We start from the raw sequence: 16,569 nt of genomic DNA, 5'->3' as shown, positions 1-16,569 counted from the left end.
ACAGACCAGCATCTTAAATTAAGACATTTATCACCAGAACTGCTGGGTCTGTGGAAACATTCAAATGAGAATAATTTAAGTGCTGCAATAGAATAATGCACAATAAATAGTACATGGAACTGTGCAAATGCTACAGATTATAGTAGGATCAGAGAGATAATGCCTAAGGGATTACTTTTTCTCTTCCTGAAATTATTTTTCAATCTAATTTAAAACCTGATTCTGTTTTGTTGAAATCAAGGTGAGGTTTTCCTTTGCATTTAATGGATTCTGGAACAGGTTATTAACAAATGCAAACTGGTCACTCCCTGAAGAATGAAACCTAATCGTTCACAGAATAGATGCACCATTTAAACCGAAGTTCTGTGTTCTTTCAGAGTGTTTTGTAAGTGTATTTTCTCCTTCTCTGAGGCCTAATTTTGAGACATGCAGGGTTAGCTCATATTCATTTCACTTCCCCTTGGCTTCCTTTGCTACAACCAACAGCTGAGGAAAAATCCAAACTGATAGCTTTCGTTATCAGCATGCAGATCTCCATTAGCAGCTGTACCAAGGCTGCTGACTAATTGCCACACAAATCCAGAAGTAATGACAAAGCCATGCCTGTCTCTGTCTGTCTCTCTGCCTTTTGTGTTTTAATTTTTAAAGTTGGAGCAGGCTGGATGACAGAGCATACAGCTCACAGGTGATACTGTCATAGAGTGATCCTACCTCTTCTTAGCCATTGTAAGCCATTTGAGGAAAATAAAGTTGTCACTATAGACCAGGAAGAAAAAATACACTAAAGAGACTTTGGTGTTATTAAAGTATATGCTCTAAGTTCAGCATGTGCTTACACTTAATTTTTTAAATATGGTTACCATCCTGAACTGACTTCCAATTCAGATTTTGACTTCTGTTATGGGAATTTTACATTTTTGGTTTTTGTCTCCCCTCTTTTAGAGACAAATTTTGGTTTAAGAGTTGGCATATTTTTATTGTCAGTAAATGGCCCTAGTAATGTGAAATTGAAAAGCATGTTAAAATTCCTACTACAGAATCAAACTGATTACTCTATGATTATCTAGTTATTTATTTATGTACTTTGTTAGCCCACTGTGCTTGGTTCGAAACACGGGAAAAATCTGGTGTTTAATACAAATAATGCTTATTGGCTTAATAATGTAAATTTGAAGAGTAGGAAGAGAGAGAAGTATGGCAAGACGATGTCTGAAAGCAGCAGAAGAAAACAGATACATTGAAGACAGCTGAATTACGAAGAAAGTAAGTACATTCAATCAGTTCTCTATTGGCTTGAGGGTAATCTCTGCCATATTACAACTTGCTGATTTATGGACTAATTAGTTGTACAAAACAAAAATATTTAGAGAAATTATTTCTCTCAAGCAGTCAGCAAAACAACTAAACAATAGGAAAATGGATTTTATGTATTAAAAAATTAAATTCAATATATATTTATGAGCCTATTCAAAATGTAGAGTCTTTTTGCTACTAGATTTCCAGTAAGCAAAAAATATCTATGCATCAAAATCTAATTGGGTCAGTATCTAGACATTCTTTGAAGAAATTAAATGCCTAAGATATAGGTATTTCAAGCCATAAAAGATATTATATATATTTATCAAGTCATATTATTTTTATGTGAGCTCTAATATGCCCAGTTAAATAAAAATCAGATTGGAGGAGGAAAAGAAACCCATAGTAATCTCTTTATTTTAGATGAGAATTGTAGTGCTCTATGGTTTTTCTGTATGCATGTCTTTTAATTTACCAGACTGTTAAAATGCTTCCCGTTACTTTGACTCATATATAACATCCCTTCACAAAACATTAGTTGTGGTTTCCGTCTAGTCTTGAACTAAAGTGCCAAAGGAAAAAAATCAAACCAGCAAAATCACATGTGTGAGTTAAATATCACAACATTGAAACGCCAATGTTTTGGGAGGTGTAATGTAAAATAGACTTAGATGGGATAATCTGAAGTAAGTGGGTGGCAAAAAGATGCAGATGGGAGACTATTTAACTTCAGATTTGTGTAATTTGGATGGAGTAGGGAACTGTAGGTCTCAGTACTTATTGCGGTGGACGAGGTGTCAGAATTAATCTCTTTTTCTGTAATTGAGTTTGTAAGTCTCCTAGCATCTTGAAGCTTCAGTCCTTATGAATAAAATGGAAATAACATGCTTCCCTGCTTTGCAGTAAGTGTCATGAGGCTAACCTCAGTACAGTCTGGGAGATATTCTGATGTTAGATATTGTCAGTAAATGAGAAAACTGTCAAAAAATTGTTCAGCACTCTATCTACATAGTTTAGTCATCGTTCCTTACATCCTACTCAAGGAGCAAATTGTAAAAGTCGTTGTGCCTCTACCAGATCTGGCAAGGCAAAAGAGCACTGCCAAGACTAATTCATAGGTACCAATCCACCTACTTAGAGCCTGTGGGAGATCTGCAGAGCAAAGGAAGAAAAATAATTTATGAGGGCATAGCAAAAAACTCTGACATGAGGTAAGAAAGCAAGTATGGCAAAATAAAGCAGTATAATAAATGTAACTACCAGGGTGTTCTGCATGTCAGTTCTCCCATCCTTCCAAGCAACAGTAATTAGAGGTAAGAGCTGTTAACAAGACATGCATCAAATGAGTCAGTGTATCCAGGGCCTTTCAGTCCCTTCTTGTATGTGGTGACTGCAGATGCCAAAAGAAGAAAAAATATTCTCTTCTGAACACATTTAATTTTCTATGTCCTCATAAAAATTACTTTTAGACATTTCTTTGTGTGGCAAAGAGCCAGTGTAACTGCTGGCGTTACACAGATCGTGGCAAGGGGATTCCTCCTGCACTGTGCTTATTGTGCTGTGGCCTGAGCCAGGCCTGTGATGTGTGGAAAAAACATCTGCTTCATGAACATCTGGACTAGATGGCCACACTCGTGCCAAGTGCAAAGCTGGAGCAAAGACAAGGCAGAGGTGCTGATGGGCCTGGGCTCTTCCAGCAGGTAAGTGAGCAGAGTATCACCCAGACACAAGGTGAAACTCTCAAGTGAAGACTTGTCTTTGTGAGGCTCAAGTTCTGCAATTTCCAAATCAGCGATTACAATGCTAAAATCTGTGCCTACAGATTTGTGAGCATGTATGTAGTGCCTAGATTGGCTTTCCCCCTGAGATCTGGCATATTTTTAGTCTGGGCATGGTTTATGTTCTCTTTCTTTTCCTTCTCCTAGTGTTGGGTTTCCCTCATTTTAAGTCTTTTATCAAGACTTACAATATTGTAAGTCTTGACAAAAGTGGACTTCTTTTCGTTTTTGCTTTGTTTCCCTCTGGATTCCAGTACATTTCATATACACTTTTGTTTGGATTGAGGTAGAATTTATATCTGATTGGTAGTAAGAACAACACTTTTAGTTCTACTTCGTCTTGATCTTGCTGGTCTGCATTTTCAGTGACCTGTTTCTGCTGTGTGGGCTCCAACATTCATTTCTGTGTTTAACCTTCCAAGTTTCTCCACTGCAAAGATGAAAACTTTGTTTAAATATTTGAATTCCATTTCCTGTGAATGCCTTTTAGTGCTATTAGATGAGAAAATCTCAACTTATACAAGTGACTGTCATTATATTTCAACTTAGTGGTTTTTGGCATACAAAGCTTTGAGCTGGGCATGTATTCCGCAGGTCTGTTTTGAAAGATGAACGTAATACACTTACTATGCATAAGGTCAGTAAAACCAGCAACAAGTAAACACTAAAATAGTTTATTTTAGTAATACTCTGAATTTATTAGTGCATTTTTGTAAATATATTAACTTCTCCTGTGATTAAGATGATTAATATTAAGTTATAGGAAATAATTTATGAGATATCATGATAGTTAAAAACATGATTGTTATCATTAATTTATTAACCACTATATGTGGTTTATTCTCATTAAAATACCAGTACAGGAATGCTATCTTTTTTATGACCTTGGTATTCATAAGCCTTAACAAAGTGAAGAAAGAATGAAGTTAAATAAGAATAGTTACCTGTTCAGGTAAGGAATATTTTCATACCATTTGGGATATATCTGTTTGTCTTGCTTGTTACTTGTGAGAAAAATTTGATTTGATCCTTATTATAAAATGAGGGAGGAGGTGTGAAGTTGTGTTTTCTAATTACTAATATAGGTTATCCATAAAAATACTATGTTGTGTGTATACTACTGCTATACATAATGGTAGTTGTAACCAAAGCTACCAAGAACTTTTCAATGCTCTTGTAGTGTAACACTATTCATATTCAATGTGCTGTGAAGCTTGAGCATGGTCAATTTGTTCCTTGACTTTCCCAGGTGCTTCTTGAGTTGTTACAGGCAACTTCATTTACCTCTCTGAATCCTTTCTTCATCTCTCTTAAAAAGATACCTGAAGTATCTGAACATTTACAGACTGTAGAGAATAAAAGTCTAGCCCTATTGTAACTTTGAGAGTTTTTGAACTATCTCACTTGTGATACATGGAAGTGCTTTCACTTTAAGTACCATTAGAATTTTGTAAGAATGACTTAGCCTTGTATTTATTTAGTTATAGCAAGCAAAGACATTTTTTCATTCAATGTGTTTGTAGAATCCAGTCAAAGGGATGCAAGCCTTTGAAGGAGATTTCTTGGCATTGTCAATTGCAAACAGCCAATATAATATAGGCAGCAGCCACTAATTTTGCATCTACAATTATTTTCAGGTGCAAAGTGAGCCATGTTCTTAGTATATGTACAAGGCTTGAAATGTTTTAATTTATCTGTTCAGGTAACACTGAATATAGCCACTGAGAGATGTGAAAGCATCAGCTAGATCAAGGCTTCTTAAAACCAGGGAACTTAAAATATGCCTTACACAAACTGTCAGAGTAAGGGCCTGAATGATCCACATCTCACCAGGTAGTTTTGTGGAGGAATAGTATTGTACTTCTGAATGCAGAGAATGTGTTAATCTCAAAACAATCAATGTCCTAACCAAAAAAATTAATTCAAAAAAATCCATTCGTTCACTGGAGCTAAATCAGAAATCAGAGAAATTTTTTTTTGTTCATTCATGAGAAGTCATGTTCATATATTTAAACATTAGAATTTACTTATTTGTTCTTGGATGTCACAAATACTTGAGTGAAAATTACACTATGTAAGAAACGGAAAATAGTTATCCCAAACCACTTTCTCTAAACAGACAAGCATAGCCCCAGAACCCACCTCTGACCCTCTTCCCCCCCAGAAAACATTGCTATTACTTTAGTTTCTCAACAACAGCTTGCTTCAAGTACAGGAAGTGTATTTCCAGTGACAACAGTAGCCTTGAGCATGTGTCCAGCACTGTCCTGGGTAGCACTGTGTGCTCAGGAGGTGTCTTGGGACTGGAAGAAGCACATCTGCAAACCCAGCTGCCAAGGCTTTGATGGGGGAGTGGTGCCTGGCACGTCCCCATGTGAGATGTGCCCCTGCTGCCAGGCCCACACCCTGCTCTGGGACTCCCATACACTGCCTCCCATGGTGTGATCTTCAGCCCAGTCCTCCTTACAGAAGAGCACTGGATAGCAATGTATGCAGAAATTCAAGCCTGAAGCCTTTACAATCTTTTTAGGCCTCAATTACATAAATTAATCTTCTCTGTACTATTTGAGGCTGTAAAAAGTCTCAACCAGTATTTCATTGTCTGTATGTTTGTGTCTGCATAGATAATGATGGCCAGAAAAACAATTAAGGGAAACATATGCTTTGTACTGGAATTTTATCTGTTGCATATTATGGCAAAATGGTGTCTTGGTGAACATACTGCTCTGGTGATGAACTTTCATTTCATTAAATGAAGTGAACCATATGGTGCAAAATGCTGCCTTTCTACTTGTTTGTGTTGCATATACTTATATCCTCTTCTTTTTGATACTGTGTGAGGGTTGGAAAGGTATTGTTGGCTAATATAAAATTTCTGATTTATAATACTAGATCTGCATTGTAGTGGATAAATGTTTTCATCCATAAATAATTAAATGTACATTTTTTCTTGGGAACGAATTGATTATGTCTTAATATTTACATCTGTAACTTTGCATTTGCAAGGACAAACATGAATGCTAGGCTGAAGGTTGCCTGAAAATCTGGTCTTGCATATTCTATGAAAAATATTACTCACATTTCTCACAGGTGAATAAACTGCACGCATGGATGAATCTAGTTAATTCAATGGTTTAATAAACCTAGAATCCCAATGAGGTTATAACAAATCCCCCTGGTGTCTTGGAGTTATGAGAAAGATGTATAAAATTATATGCAAGCAGAAGAGCTCTTTCTAAATTTGAGGAGTCTTTTGCACATTATTTTTTTTTTTCTGTTCACAACATAAAATAACTTCTCACCTGTGGTTATGTCATAATAAAATATTACATCAATTATTTTTTGAGGGCAATATCTGGGGTCAATTTGCATCTGACTAGATTTTTTTTCCATTTGAATAGTTTGTTTTTAAAACAATTAGGCAGCACGAGGACAGATGCCTCTCTCTTAATTTCCCTGTAATAAAGATGGCTGGCGTGAAGTGGAAATATCTGCAGTTCCCCAAGCTGCCCCATTTTCAGATGTTAAACAGGTGGATCCTGCATCAGAACCAATTCTCTAGGTGCAAACACAGGAACAGCAAGTTGACTAGGAGTGACTGATTTAGCAAAGCAGCTGGAACTAGAATAACTGAATAAATCTGAGATGAATGCTAGTTTTAGGGTCGCTGTACTCTGAACTATAATCTGGACAATTTGGCAATCTAAATCCTGGTCAGTTCTTAGATGAGAAACCTTCCAGGAAAGAAGTATCAGGCAGAAAATTATAATTCCATAGTAGGTTTCTTTTGCTGTGTTTTGATACAGAAGAAAAATCCTAGCCTAGGGATTGGGTTGGCCTTTTTCAGTATCACGAATGTGTTGTTATTTTACAGACATTTGCAGAGAGAGGATACCCATTCCAAGAAACCTCAATATGTTGGAAGGGATCTATATTTTCTGGTGAAAAATAAAGCAGATGCTGCAACTGCATGTTATCATGAAGAGATCCTACTACATGCTCGGGAAAAGGAATCTGTTGTTTTTCACAGCTTCAGAAATGGGGAACAAGTTCTGCCTTCATTTTACACTGAGTTAAGTAAAAAATTGCAGGTAAAGTCATGCTGAGTGCTGCAATCTCTCTCAAAGATGCATACAATTTTAGAAATATACTTGGAATACAGCAGCAGAAACTTATACTGAAATTTTCATTTAGTAAAGTTCTCTGGAGTTTAGAGGAAAAAATAATGAAACTGAAGAAAAGCATGATTGATAAGAAGACTTTCCACTGAATGGATTCCTGTATAAAATTGTAACTTTATTAATAGGTGAAGGAAGATAAAATGCACAAATTATATCTAAATATGTGGAAAGCCATATACTCTGCCCTGGTTTAAAAGATCCCAAGTATATGAAATTGAAATGTAGCTGAGTTGATTGTGGTCTTATATTCATTACTCTTCATCATTGCTGGCAGAATCCCTTCCAACCAAATGAGCATAACATGCTTACTTAGCACTTTCACAAAGCCTTGAGTTTATAATCACAATTAAATCACTTTCTTTGCAATAATTACACAATCTGAATTGGTCTGTGGTACTACAAGAAAATTTTAATTCCCCATTTTAAAATCAGAAATCCACTTGGTTTTAGGTAGTCTCCAGCTCTGTATGTCACCTGTATTACCATTTATATTCCTTGTTAAGTTCTGATCAGTGTACTCTTCTGTTTATTTCATGAGCATACTTCTAAAATACACCTGCAATCTCATGTAGGTATGGCTGGCAACCAGCAGAGCACTTCATTTCTCTCTGCCTTACCTTATTTAGCCCACAAATGAGAGCAAGTGTGAACAGCAATCTGGCTACATGCTGGAGGGTCAGGGCAACAGACTGAAGAGGCAGCAGCTCTGATGTCATCAGCATCTTCAGAGTAGTCTTCTAGAATCCTATTTCTTTTTAGAAATGAAGTCCTGGTTTTCCTACCCACTTCTGGAGGCTGGGTACTGTCCTGCAGAACCTGCTGCCTCAGCAGAAAGAGGTTCTCCAAGAAAGCAGTACCCTAAATTCTACTGTTCACCATTTGAAAGAGGCAGCCAGGTAGAATTTATTTCTCTCAGGAATTTTTATTTTGCTGATTAATTGTTTTCTACACTAGGCTATTATGTTGGTAAAATATTTATAACCATTATGGTGAAAATTGCCAGGAAATGAATTCACACAGTCCTGCTACCTTTAGAATTTTTTTTTTTCCCAGGACTTTGAAACACTGCTGTGGTTTTGGCTTGCCTCTCTAGTCTTGCTATTCTTTTCTGTCACACTCAGTAATTGGCCTAATAAAAGGCAGTAACAAGAATTTATTACACCTTGGGCGGTACTTGAAACAAACTTTATTTGCTGGAGCAGCACTTTTTATCTACTCACTGCTGTATATTTTGACAGTCTTTCTAAATATTAAATCTGACTTTATTAAAAGTTAAATCTTGGTGCTTTTTTGTGATTGCTGCTGTTTTTGCAGTTTCTTAAGCAGACTAGTACATATATAAACATATCTTTTTAATGAAGTTTTTGAAGAAATAATGTAAGCTGTGGAGCTATCTGCTTATTGCTGGAATCCACAAAAAAAGGTATGAATTGAAGATCAGCTTCTATGATACTTTGTAATTTAGTTTTGGAATAATGTATATGATTAACTGAGAGAACAAAGACGAGAACTGTTCAACTTTCTCAAGGTTCAGATTTGAGGAAATCTTCCTCAAGCAAATGATACCCTTAAAATGTTAAGTTGGCAAAGTAACAGCAGTAAAATTAAAGCGAGGTTAGATTGCTATGATGTAATTTCCACTTTTAATCTGATTTCTTCTAGATACTGAATGGTAAAACCATAAACTTTTTTGTTTCTTTGTTTTCTAAAAAGGCCTTAAGAAAGAGCAGTAAGTCATCCTGGAACTGTTTATGCAGGAATTTTTATTCTTTGAAATCTTCCAGTGTTAAAGCAACAAGAAAACATTTATAATGTCCTTTGGTGGAATCTTATTACACTTGTTATATATGTAAACTGATATTCTTTGATGCCAGCACGTTGCCCATACAGAGAAATCTCTGCACAATTAAATGAAAGGAAAAAGAAAAGGACTAAATAAAAAGTAATAGTTTTCTCTTACCTGATTAGAATTAAATACATTAATAAATTGTCTGGTAACACAAATAGGCAATAATACAAAAAATCTACATTGTACATTATTTCAAGAAAAATAACTTCATTTGAATACAAAAGGATAAATACACTTTTTGTCCTATAGCCACTCTTGTACAGTAGGTGAACACAGCATCTTAGCGATGCAGTGCTGCTAAGGTATACAAGGATATGACTGGCTTGAGTTTTATTGAGGGGGCTGTTACACATGTGCATCACTAACATCGGACAAAGAAATCTTTCAACCAACAAGGGTTACAGAGCAACGTTCACTAAAGCACAGGTCGGAAAGGATTTGGGGACTGAAGCAGGCCAATATGGCAGCTTTTACAGATTTCCTTATACCCACAATGCACTGACAGCAAAGAATGCCTTGGTTTGGTCAGTCCACACACCGGGCGGAGGTACGGGAGCGCACCAGAGAGGAGGAGCGAATGTTGCCGGATTCTCTCCCATTCCGGGGGCTGTGGAAGCCACGTCAGTCCCGCAGCTGATGGATCGGACAGAACAGGCGGCTGCCAGCGTGTCTCGAGTCCGAGCTGAGCGCCCTCCACTCGCAGCCCTGTCCGTGACTGAGCGATATGGCTTAGTTCAGTTCGGCCTTCCTAGAGTTTGTACGTGGTTACTGTGACTGGTTTTTCCTTCGGGACGGCCGCGGCGGGCCGGGGCTGTGTCCCGTCGGCCCGGGAGGCCTCAGCGGGCGCGGGCCGCGAGCAGCGCGGGCAGCAGCGGCAGCAGCGGCCGGAGCCCGCCGGGCCCGCGCGGGGCCGAGCTGCGCCCGCAGCCGCCCGGCTCCCGCTCGCAGCGCAGCTTCTCGCACAGGATGCCCGTGTAGGCCGGCGGGCACTGGCACCGCACGTTGTTGATGCACGTCCCCCCGTTCTGGCAGTGCAGCAGCTCGTTGTCGCACACGTTCGCTGCAAGACAGCAGGGGAAGGGGGACAGAACAGAGAGCAAATGTGAGTTTGTCTTCAGAACCAGAACTGAGGCTCCACGTCCCTCTCTTCCTGAGACATGTGAAAAGGGGCTCTGCTTTTTCCAATATTCCGTTTTTTTTCCCCCCTCCCCTTAAGGCTGTATTCTTGAAAAACCATCTAATTCACTTAGCGCCACTGACTAAAGTATTGATTAATTTTAAATGAAGGACTATTTAATATTGAAATAATAAGAATTTTAATACACGCCTTGTGCCGATGTCTGCGTCTTTATAGTTACCGCTGAACTGGAACTGTAGGTGATGTGTGTTATTTGAAAGGGGCAATGTATCTAGAGCTATTGGAAACCACAAACAGTGGTTAAAAATGTAATATGAAATTAAAAAATCTGCATGAGAGGGCAAGGTTTTAGAATCAAGGATTGCATGTATTAATGATCTGAAAAAATTATGCAAAAAAGATAAGGCAGGCTCAGGCAGGAAATCCAGCATGCTGTTGGATGGGGATTATATGGTACAGACATCTGGAAATAAAAGATAATGTTATTTCCATTATACATCAAATATTTCATCCTAATTAGATTTGCTACTTTGGTACATGGCATCTTAAAGCTATCTTAGATATATCTTAGATAATGTAGCCTGATAATAATTTCAGAAATCAGATTTGACAAGGGAGTTAAGAGAAAATAATACAGGCAAAACTTTTATACCTACATAATATTATACTATTTGAAAAGCTGACAGTTTTACTTCATATTGCTTAATATCAATTCAAATATTCATGGGTGAAAATTCAGAGGTACGAGCAACATACTAATTAAATGTGTCAATCTGTGTTTTATTTCAGATGATATCACTAGTATGATATGTGTTGGATTACAGCTCTGCCTTCCACGGAGAGGCAATTTTAGTAAAGATCTTGCACCTTTGATCTAGGTAGAAGGTAACAGTAAAAATTTTAACTTCGAGAATTAGGGAAAAGATTATTTGGGTAAGAGGCAGGCTCAACACCATGTGATATTTATGTATACCTTAGCCTGAAAATACTCTAAATAATTTAGAATAGAGAAAATGTTGTTAATTTTATCTTAAAAATTACTGTTTATTGCTGCAAAGAAGTACAGTTTTTCAAATATTAATTTACTTATTTTTAAAAGCAGTCAAATTTCACAAGAACTACATGTGAAATAGTCCAGGTTCTTAAGTGGTGCAGTTCTACATAAATCTGTACAATTCTGTGCACCACTAACCTTGCTGGTACTCTTACCTGTCCTGGCTTGCTTTCAGAAAAATAATTTTCTGACCCTAGAAGGTCTCTCCAATAACTGCTTTCTGATGTTCTGCATCCAAGTGGAGCAAATAATGTAGTATGTTGGAAACTTTTAGATGCAATTAAGAGGGGCCAGTAAATCATTAATTTTTTGGTGATTTTGGTGATTCCTTTAGCAATCAAGGATTTTTATTAAGAGCTATGGATTTAATGTTGTTGTCCAGTTTCTGAATTGCAGTGGAAAAAAAAAAGAATAGTGAGGTACAACAAAACATTTTGTTGATGATTCTATGTCTGAATTTTAGTGTTCTATACATACATTAGAAAAAAAATGTAAGAAACAGTAAATTACCACCAAATAAATGTGATGAGATTAACAACCCAGAAAATACCATGGTAACAGGCAGAAAAAATTAACTGTATTTTAATACAGTCAATATTTGCATTGCATCTCTTTTAACTGAGGCTATGTACCTTTGAAGTTGACTTTATTATTTAGATTGTATATATTTAGTCATCTCAATATGCAAAATCAAAGTACTTTATCTGATGGTACAGGTACTGGATCTGCATGTTCTGGACTACTCATTGCTGGGATGCTTTCTACAGTTCAGGCAGTGAAAATTGTGAAATATCTGCCCCATCAATACAGACCCTTGTTTGCCTTGACAAACTCAGTGGGAGTCAACAGTTCATTAACTACCACTTCTGAAACAGCAGAGGAGATGTTTCACTTCACATTTTGCTTGGAATAATTTATCCAAATTTTCTCAAGTATTAAGAAAAGTGTATTTTTAAAAATGTATTATAAAATAAATATATTTCCGATTTTAAAATTTAATTTGCATAATTCTGGGTACAATGTTACAGATGCTGATTTCTAAATCAGACCTTTTTTTTTCTCATTAGGAAGTTTTGAAATATGCTTTAAGAAGGGATGGATCAAAAGCTTCATCATTATTCTTTTATGACTGTTTGCCCATAGGAATGCAGGTAGATTATATTGTTCTCAGCAAAATAGCTGAAAATTCTGGAATTGTTGATCTTGTATTGCCATAGCTTTCCTAATTTTGTGCTTGTATCTCTTTCTCTTGCACACAGATATATGCACATATATGTATCATGTAGATAGCAATTGTGAGCTGGAAGTTGTATTAAAAAAATCTGGAAATGTTATGAAATCCCATTATTTTTTGCCAATTTTGTTTTAATTTTATTCTGACCAACTCTAATACCATTTTTACCTTTCTCAAAGTATGGTCAGGATTACTTTCAGAACTTTAATATTGACTAATAATTACCTGAATGGCATCAGGTACCTAGTTCTGACCAAAGAATGAAACATGGAGAAGTGACACAAGTAAAAGACCTAATTCTGAAGTCATCACATTGAAGACTATTAAGACCTGTGTGGCTGAGCTACCTGTGGGTTTGCTGGCAGATCTTCCTTAATTAGAAGCCACGACACCAAACTGGTCACTTAAAAACCAAAACAGGTATCTCATTTGTTTCGGAAAGCTTTGCAGACCTTTTTGAGGGATGTTTCTAAGCACAGTCTCAAGATCTGTGCTACTGCATGAAGTGAAATATTTAAAAGGAAATTGTTTTAAAGTTATTCTCATAATTCATCAATTTGCAATCTAAACATGGTCCAGTTATAGGATCCTTGTAATACTTCACAAAGAAGACAGAAAAGAAGGCACAACATGCCTTGCCATATGTCACAAAGTATTCTTGATCTTTAATTGTAATGTTAATGAATTTGGAAGTGGAATAAAAAAGAAAAACAAGGGAAAAATACCCATCTTTGAGCTGGCTCAAGGGATAGTCTTAGCCTGTCATAGATGTGCTAGTGTTTCATAGAATTTATATTGGGTATTAAATGAAACATTGTGAGTAACACAGCTGTTTGACAAATTACTACTTTCCTCTTAAATGTTCAAATCTGAATAATACATGAAAATTCCCAAGTCTCTCCAAAATTCAACTTTAATATCTTCGCAGCTTCTTGAAAGAAAAGAGTTAGACAGCTCTGGCTGCTTTTAGTTCTGAGCAGCAACAGAGACAAAGAAGAAATGCAGGCATTGCTCTCTTCAGTCTGGAGGGGCACCTCAGGCACAGCCTTGTGCTGCTCTTTGCTTAAGGACCTTCTGATGCTGTGTCTGGGCAGCTGCAGAGCACATTCCCAGGGCTTTAGATCTGCCTGCTGTCCAGACAGAACAAGAAGATGCTACAGAACTTAAATACAGTTTCTTCTACACTCCTGTCTTTCCCAAAGGCCATCCAAGAGGGAAGAAAATAAAATTTCTACCTTTCTTTGTACTACCTTATTTTTTGCACAGCTTATCTACCGTAGCATCTTGTTCAGGTGGGACAGACTATTGACACATTTTTTGAGCTAGGATAGATGGTATTCTCTTTCTGCATCAAAATCTGGATTTATAATGAAATTTTCTTTGTGGGAACAACATAAAGATTATTAATGATAAAGTCACAGAAAGAATTTTTTTTATTAGAGGTCCTTGCTTCCTTTCTTGAATTCTTAAGGCTTAAATTTCAAACAATGTTTCCTACACTCGCTTCTATCACTATTTTCCTTCAGTGTGCACCTTTTGTGGCATCATTTGTTACAGACTTCTCTCTCCCTCTCTCTCTTTTTAAAACCATCCCTTCGCTTTCCTCCTTTTTGTCTCCCAGATCATGAGTATCACAGTCCCTGGACAGGTTGCTGGGTTGACAGCTCTGAATATATTACACTACATATTTGTCTTTTCTAAAGCACTGATGCAAGCTTTGCCCTGACTTTTGCTGCAGTGAATTTTCCATACTGTTTGTCAGTGGTTTTTGACCTTGGATTCCATCCGTTGTTCATAATTTTGAGAGCATGCAGATCTCATGGCTGAAGAAATTATTCTTCTCTGTTTTTTTTTCTCTAATGCATTTGTTTCCTTGGTATTTCTTATTTAGTAAAGAATATTACTTGAACTCATCAATGAGGAAGATTTCAGCACACATGCTAACAGAATATTCTGTCTGTGCATAAGTGAGTAAAAACCCAGCATAGTGAAACCCATGTTTTCAGTAATGATGTTTATAGGTAGCTCCGACATATGCAGTGGCTGTCTATATATAGAGACTGAACAGCACATTGAAATGCCATGAAAAAATTGGGAGGTTTTGTCTCGCTGCATAAATAAGTACAGTAAATCCAGGCCAAGCACAAGCGATTTCTTGTCAAACGCAGAATTAGTTCCTGTGAATACTATGAGGAACCTGTTACTAACATGCATTATTCTCTAAATCTGTGATCATTTAATCAATAAATGGTAAAAACAATCTCAGAATATAAAATAAATTGCAGTGATTGAGGCTTGTGTGTATGCCTAGTAAGAATGTGGGCATCTGCACATACATGTATAGCAAGAAAACCTCTGCAGTTGTGACAGTATTAGCAATATTTTCCCCACAATTTGCCAAATAGGCAGAAATGGAATTGGGGAATGCAAAAGACTTAGTCTTATTAGAATGCAAAAGTGTGAAATTCTTTCCAGTTGCATGTTCCAGTTGAACATAAGTGGCCGCAATCAAAATACTTCAAATTGCCAGAGTCAGCAGCGAATATCTTCAGTATTTAGAAAAATATCCTGAAAATACAATATATACTTGCTGTGTGTTGAAGATCTCTATGTGGAATTCCACTGACTCATGAGATCTCACCCATATAGCATAGATGTCAGGTAAGAGGATATAAGGGCATGGGAAAAAGAGTAGTCAGGCATCTCCTGAAAGGTTACAGCTATTGCTGTTACAGTTCGTGTTGCACAGCAGATGACAATACTTCAAGTTTTTATAGCTAAAGTGTCTTACTCATTTGAATAACCAGTGAGTAATAACTGAATTGAAGGCTTGTCACTGAGATTTCTTCCTCTGCCTATCTTCCAATTAGAAGTACTCATTTTACTTATTTTATTCTAATGTTTAGAATTTAATTTATTGTTACCATTTCCATTACTGTCAAATGGCTTCAAAACGTTTTGCTACTGTGAATATGTGTCAATTTTAATCAGACTTCTTCAGTGCTTTGAATCCACAAACATACCTGATATGAAAAACAGCTACTGTTCTTATAAATGAGATATACATAATAATTTCTTTGTTTGGAAATGACACTAATTCAACATTTGCTGTAGTAGTAAAACTATCTTAGGATACTATCAAGACAAGGTAGATGCTTTGATGGCATGAAAATAAAACTGGTTTGCACTTATCTACCAAAGCCCATTCTTAAGCTAAGACAAAATAAATCACTGCAGACAAGTACAAGCCTAAAGCATATCTTACTGTGTCAAAATTATGGTCACAAAATGACAAGCATTAATACAAAGATCTCTGGTGCAAAGTTGAAACAATGTTGTGATTAATTATACTGCCAGCAATACAAGGAAATAAACATTGACCAAGTGAGAGTACTTTCTAAAGGCAGACATCTCCATCTTGACTTGTCTTAGAAATGCCTGTTAGAAGCACAATTGAAATGACACTTGATTTTTTATCAAACGAGTTTTATTAGGTTATCAGAGAGTAAATGAATAGGGGAGTAGTGGAGATACTGTGTTCACCGAAAATTTCCAGTAGAATTTTTAGATTGTTTGCCTACATATAATTTCTGTTTTTTCTGCACAACAGGCAGTTCAAAGCCAAGCCAGCTCTAATCAAATTGCAGGTGAAGTCTTCAGAGTTTCTACAAGAAGATGTAGCTATTACTCAGAGTTCTGCCCAGCACACAGCCAGAGAATGGATGGTGATTCCTCTCTCCTGCAAATAGGCAGTAATTTATCCTAGCATCCACATGGGTAAGCTTAGTTGATTATGTCTCACCACTGAAAGTGCAAAATCCTGTACAGAATATGTGGGGGTTTTTAACTATGGTATGAGGATAGCAGAGGTAGAAAGTTACTGTTTTTCACAGGTTGTGTCTGTGCTCATTTTTCATCTCTATTCTTAATCTAAAATCCTTGGGTTTAATTAGTAAAGAATAATGAGAAGAAATACATCTAACCTGTCAAAAGGACGCAAGGGAGAACTGATTTTGGAATTGATATTCATATATGATAG

At 36.7% G+C, this 16,569-nt stretch overlaps 1 protein-coding gene across 9 annotated transcripts in view; it reads right to left on the bottom strand.

Moving 5' to 3' along the window:
- Positions 1-8,998: 8,998 nt before the first annotated feature.
- NTNG1 (netrin G1) overlaps positions 8,999-16,569 on the bottom strand; it is a 152,012-nt gene continuing 144,441 nt past the window's right edge. For all 9 annotated transcript variants that reach the window (XM_030279305.4, XM_030279315.4, XM_030279312.4 and 6 more), the window contains one exon: positions 8,999-10,164. In XM_030279305.4, coding sequence (XP_030135165.1) covers positions 9,941-10,164 — 224 coding nt within the window. In that variant the 3' untranslated portion in view covers positions 8,999-9,940. The remainder of the gene's footprint in view (positions 10,165-16,569) is intronic.

Source organism: Taeniopygia guttata, chromosome 8, assembly GCF_048771995.1.
Source record: "Taeniopygia guttata chromosome 8, bTaeGut7.mat, whole genome shotgun sequence".
Lineage (NCBI taxonomy): Eukaryota > Metazoa > Chordata > Aves > Passeriformes > Estrildidae > Taeniopygia > Taeniopygia guttata.
Note: the sequence above shows the minus strand (reverse complement) of the source record. Positions and strands in the feature narration are given on the sequence as shown.